General features: G+C 36.6%; 1 protein-coding gene across 1 annotated transcript; it reads right to left on the reverse strand.

Moving 5' to 3' along the window:
* Window positions 1-897: 897 nt before the first annotated feature.
* On the reverse strand, window positions 898-2831 carry LOC107575136 (astrocytic phosphoprotein PEA-15-like). Its single transcript, XM_016261551.1, has 3 exons — window positions 2626-2831; window positions 1127-1282; window positions 898-1039 (listed from the first exon to the last, which is right to left on the reverse strand). Exons 1-3 carry the CDS (start codon window positions 2795-2797, stop codon window positions 975-977), a joined length of 393 nt encoding a protein of 130 aa, XP_016117037.1. The 5' UTR covers window positions 2798-2831; the 3' UTR covers window positions 898-974.
* Between the last annotated feature and the right edge of the window lie 2302 nt (window positions 2832-5133).

Here is a 5133-nt window from a genome sequence, read left to right on the forward strand (position 1 = left end):
CAAAAAATACATGCCTTCTATTTCCTGATGCAAACACTGCAGAGATGGAGCTAAAACTTTACTAAACACACATTGTTTTTAGTTTTTTCCCCCCTGCTTTCCCCATGCATTTTGTGTTCTAGCATGTTCTAATCGTCCACAGACAGAGTTTTTCGGCCCGTTATACATTTAATAATAGAAGATAAACGTCTAATTTTTTCTCCCATGTTAGTTTGACAAACTCCGTTTACGTTGATATATATATACTGCTGTCGTTTGATACGAGACAATGATTCTTATTATATAACTGATACTTTAATAAACTATAATTCCTAGAAGTATGACATACAGAGATATAAAAAGCAATATCAGTTCTCTACTAGGTAATTGCATACCCTGCAATAATGCATTTAATTTCTAAGGAAGGCAAATATTGGCTTTCTAAGTGGCAATCGCACAGATTCAGAGATGAATTATCTGTAACACTTTTAAATGTTGATATGAGTCGGGTTTTAAAGGTAATGTATGGACCTGGAGTCTACCCACGATACTAACCAGGGAGTAAATGTGTCTAAAGGAACAGCGATCAGTGGCTAAACCGGTTTCATTACTAGATTCACACTAGTCGCCACTTTGACTGCGGATCCTCTATTGCGCTGGTCTGACCAACTTCTGATCCCGGGATCACGCGTGTGAATAAACTCTCTCTCGCACACACACAATTCCACACAAGCGTCAGCGAACACGGACTGATTGGTTTTCACTCCGACACACAACCTGATGATCCGTTCTGCAAGTTTTTTTTGTCCATTTCTTTGTCTTTCGTTCAGTTGTCTGTGCCTCCGTGGCATGGGCGTGGCTTTAAAGCATCTTGGCGATCTGATTGGCTGCCTGGCTTCTGTTCGGTGGGAGGAGGTGGTGTGGGCGGGGCTTGGTGACGATGATGGGCAAGTTGAAGTGCCGGGGATGAGGAGCAGAGGTCGTGAACTTTGACCTCATGCTTTTTTAGGGGGAGGGGCCAGTTTGATAATCTCATCTTCTGACGGCTGGCGAATGATATCTACGACAGAGAGGAGAGACGCAAGGACAACTCTGTTACAGACGCTACTATTTCAATAAAGGAGACAGAGACTGTACTCGTTCGTACCCTTGTATTTCTTGGCCGAGGGGATGCGTGTGAGCTTGGTGTCGATCTCGTCGTCTTCGGAGATCTTCAGCACGGTCGTGCGGTACTCGATGACCCGGGTCAAGAGGTCCGGCCGCCGCGAGATCTCAAAGATGTGCTCTATGTAGGACAGGTCATCTGTGCAAGACACACACAGAGACGTCTTATCGAACTATGAGCACATACCTGTGCAATAAACTCAACCGTCATGTAAAGGAATGGAAAAGTCTGTCCTCATGCTGTTCCAAACACATACAATGTACTTTCTTGTAATATAAAATGTTTAAACATATTCAAATGTAGTGCCTCATGAAACACCCTTGTGAAAAAGAAGTATATGTTTAAAACTGTACTAGCAGATAATATAATACGAATGAAATAAAAGGCCACTTAAGTGACTTAAAGAGCGACAATTTCATGACTATGTTTCTAAACACACTTAAGTACACTTTTAAAAAGTGACCTTTGTGATAAAGGCAAATTACGTACATTTTAAATCACTGTTTAAGTAAACCTAAAGTACTTGATTATGATTTTAAATGTATTTTATCCAATATTACATTTAAAGTTAATAGATTTAAATGCTTAATCTGCACTAAATTGCAACTTCACCATTACAAGTATATTAAAATACATGACACAAGTTTCAATAGAAATGACATTAAAGTATATTTTAGTTGATCATAAATGCTTGTCAGTACATTCAGCAGTACTTCAATTATATTTCAAAGACAATAGACGTTATTATGAAATTGCATACAAAGATGTACTTAAGTCCTACTTAAGTGGGTCAAAGACACTCTAATGTTCAGCATATATTGTATTTAATATACATTTAAACTATAATACTTTAATTGCAATTAACATGTAACTAAGTGTCCAAAAAATGTGCATTACGTTCACACTTAAGTATATTCCTTTAATTCAATGTTAACTGAAAATTGAGTGTTTACTATTGTCGTTTTGCATTATTGACACACTATTTTCTTATGTAATGCTGTAAAGTTGCTTTGACACAACCTGTATTGTTAAAAGCGCTATATACTGTAAATAAAGGTGACTTGACTTAAGTGTGTTATTTATGTAATATGTACGATTTGAGTGTTTACTATTGTCGTTTTGCATTATTGACACACTATTTTCCTATGTAATGCTGTAAAGTTGCTTTGACACAACCTGTATTGTTAAAAGCGCTATATACTGTAAATAAAGGTGACTTGACTTAAGTGTGTTATTTCTGTAATATGTACGATTTTGCGACATCTTGTTGTGTCAAATAGCATTGGTTCTTCCTTTTCTCGTGACCTATAACAGGATGTTTCAATATTTTGAACATAAATGCAAATTATATTTGAGAGCCAGAGAGGAAGATTATCAGTGACTGGTAACTTTATTCTAATCTCTGTTCGCCTCGTGCACGCAGCCTGAGTGAGAGCACATTCATTCTCATGCTAGATGAATCTGTCCAGAGTCCTCCTCACCTTGTGCCAGTTTGTCATTGTTCTCCAGGTAACTGAACCAGTCTCTGGAGCAGGTGATGGAGTTGCTCTGGTCTTCGGGGATGTCCTCCTTACAGGCCGACTTCAGCTGCTCCAGGTCTTCATTAGTGATGTTCTCAGACAGATCACTCAACATCGAGCTGTATTCAGACATTCTCTGAAAGACAGACAGAATGAACAGATCAGCACACAAGCGTATCTGTAAGCTCTGCTTCATATATTAGCGTCGAGTGATATCAGGATACCCTAAAAACGTCTTTCAGTTATACGAGCGAGGCTAAAACCCTTTCTATGACTAGTCCCGTATGCATGTGTGAGTGTCCTACGTTTTTGAGGTTTTTGTACCTTTTGTTTGAGTTTTTTTCAGCACAATTGTATTATTTTAATTGGTTCACTTTTCTTGTTTATTTATGTATTTGTTTGTTTGTTTATTTATTTGCTTACTTCTTATAAACGTCAAGCTGAATTTGAACTTAATTTAAAAATACCTGAAGACTACATGCATTTTTTTTTTTTTTTTTTCATATTTCAATTGATACCTGCGTTTTTAAATCAAGCAGTGTGTTCGTTATTAGCATATTTGTTTTTGGTGTGCTTTCGAAATTGTTATATATTATAAACACATTGGTAATGTTGTGGTGCTTCTAATTAAGAGACAAAATGCACATAACATATTACGTTTTACAAGCAAATTATATAAGTAATATATAATTAATTTAACTTACACTAAGAAGTTTTTCTAGACGCTGCACAATTTTTATGACAGTAAATTTAAGACGTTTTAAGACACAATATGCCAATATGGTCTCGGAATGTAAATGCATTTTAATGTTTCAACATTTGAAAATACAACTTGTAATATATCTGCATTACTTCATTAATTTCACTAAATAAATAAATACTTTGTTTTCCAGTGTAAATGTCAAAAAACATCGTAAATCAAGATGCATTTACTTGAGAAGCAAAATGAGACTAAACCAGAAGTCTTGTTTTATGAGAAAATGATTAAGTTTATGATTAAAACAAGAACAAATATCTGCCACTGGCCTCAGAAAAAAATTCAAAGACAAAACAAGTTTAATTTCCCCTATTGAGAGATATGTGTTCTCGCTTTAAGCATAAACTCAAACAAGACTGCATCATGTTCAATTCACATCTCAACTAAATCCATCTGGATTTAAGCAAGTTTCAACATTTGTATTTGAAAACCAGACAAAACAGTCTTGCACTCTTACTTCCTGTCACATGCACACACTCGCTAGTGACCAAGAGCGCAAGTCAAGGCCAAAGTTTCTCTCTGTCTCCCTCTAGCCGAGCTCACGACCAGCGCTGTTATCCTCCGCACCATCATGCTGTCAAAACACCGAGACGTGGCATGATACACCGCGAGCTCCACGCTCCACGACAAACAAACCAATCCCAACGCTTTGGCAGTTCCCAGCCCACACGAGGACAGAGGTCTGAGGAAACTGTGCAGGATCCAGAGCCAAGATGGACGCCTCTGTGATTTTACAATGTATTATTTGTGCAGCGGCAGCCGGTTTAACAGAGCAAGCATTCCACATTCATCACTGCTAGACTACTGTGTGTGTGATGGAAGAAATAGAACGAGTGGGAAACATACAAATGCATCCCACACACACACTTATACAGATTGCATATCTGTACAAAGAGTGTTGACACGCTGCTGTTTATCTGCTGCTGTCTGTAAAGCGCACTGATCTGCTGCTGACCTCAATACAGCGCTGCACTTACACCAGCCTCCAGCAGAGGAGAGAAGACACACATCGGGGGATACGGAGAGAAGAAGAATGCATAAAAGCCCATGAGAATGCAGTTTGACACATCTAGTGTCACACAATAAAAACTGGAACGATCTAAATTAGATTTGCAGTTTCTGAAGGAAATATGAAAGCAAGGCGGGGCAGTTTTCAAAGCAGCAAGGTAGCTTTTAGATTCTCAACACAACTCTTGATTTTGTCGGCAGTGTGCACAAATAAAAGTTAATGTGCAGCATAAAAGTGACTATAAACACAAAGAGATGCAAAGATAGATGCAAGACATTCTGATCCAGGATAATTCATATTAACAAAAAAAAAAAAAAGTTACTTGAAATTAAGTAAATATTAACTGAAATAAAATAAAATATACAAAAAACATAAACCTATTTTATTTAAGTCACTTGCCTGGGAAACATCCCAGTTTAACTTGATGTTCTATAATAGATCAAAATAAAACTGAAGGAAATTTTTTTTTTTAAATAAACTATATAGACATTTATAAAAATGACAAAAACACACAACACAATTAAACAAAAAAATGAAAACAGAAAATATAAAAATAAATACAAATATTGGTGAAATTATACCTACGCCAGCGGATACTAAAATAACACTAAAGACAGAATGTAAATAGTTTCAGTCTGTTACATTTTAAAAGCTGAGTCAATCAATCAATCAATTCTATTCGTTTAATCCTTATTTTAATCTT

Source organism: Sinocyclocheilus grahami, unplaced genomic scaffold, assembly GCF_001515645.1.
Source record: "Sinocyclocheilus grahami isolate Dianchi unplaced genomic scaffold, SAMN03320097.WGS_v1.1 scaffold2477.1, whole genome shotgun sequence".
Classification (NCBI taxonomy): Eukaryota; Metazoa; Chordata; class Actinopteri; order Cypriniformes; family Cyprinidae; genus Sinocyclocheilus; species Sinocyclocheilus grahami.

Coding starts and splice junctions, on each gene's coding strand:
- LOC107575136 (XM_016261551.1), bottom strand. CDS start 2,797: ATGTCTGAATACAGCTCGATGTTGAGTGATCTGTCTGAGAACATCACT. Junction 1,283..2,625: donor CAATGACAAACTGGCACAAG/GTGAGGAGGACT, acceptor TGTCTTGCACAG/ATGACCTGTCCTACATAGAG. Junction 1,040..1,126: donor CTCGGCCAAGAAATACAAGG/GTACGAACGAGT, acceptor TCTCTGTCGTAG/ATATCATTCGCCAGCCGTCA.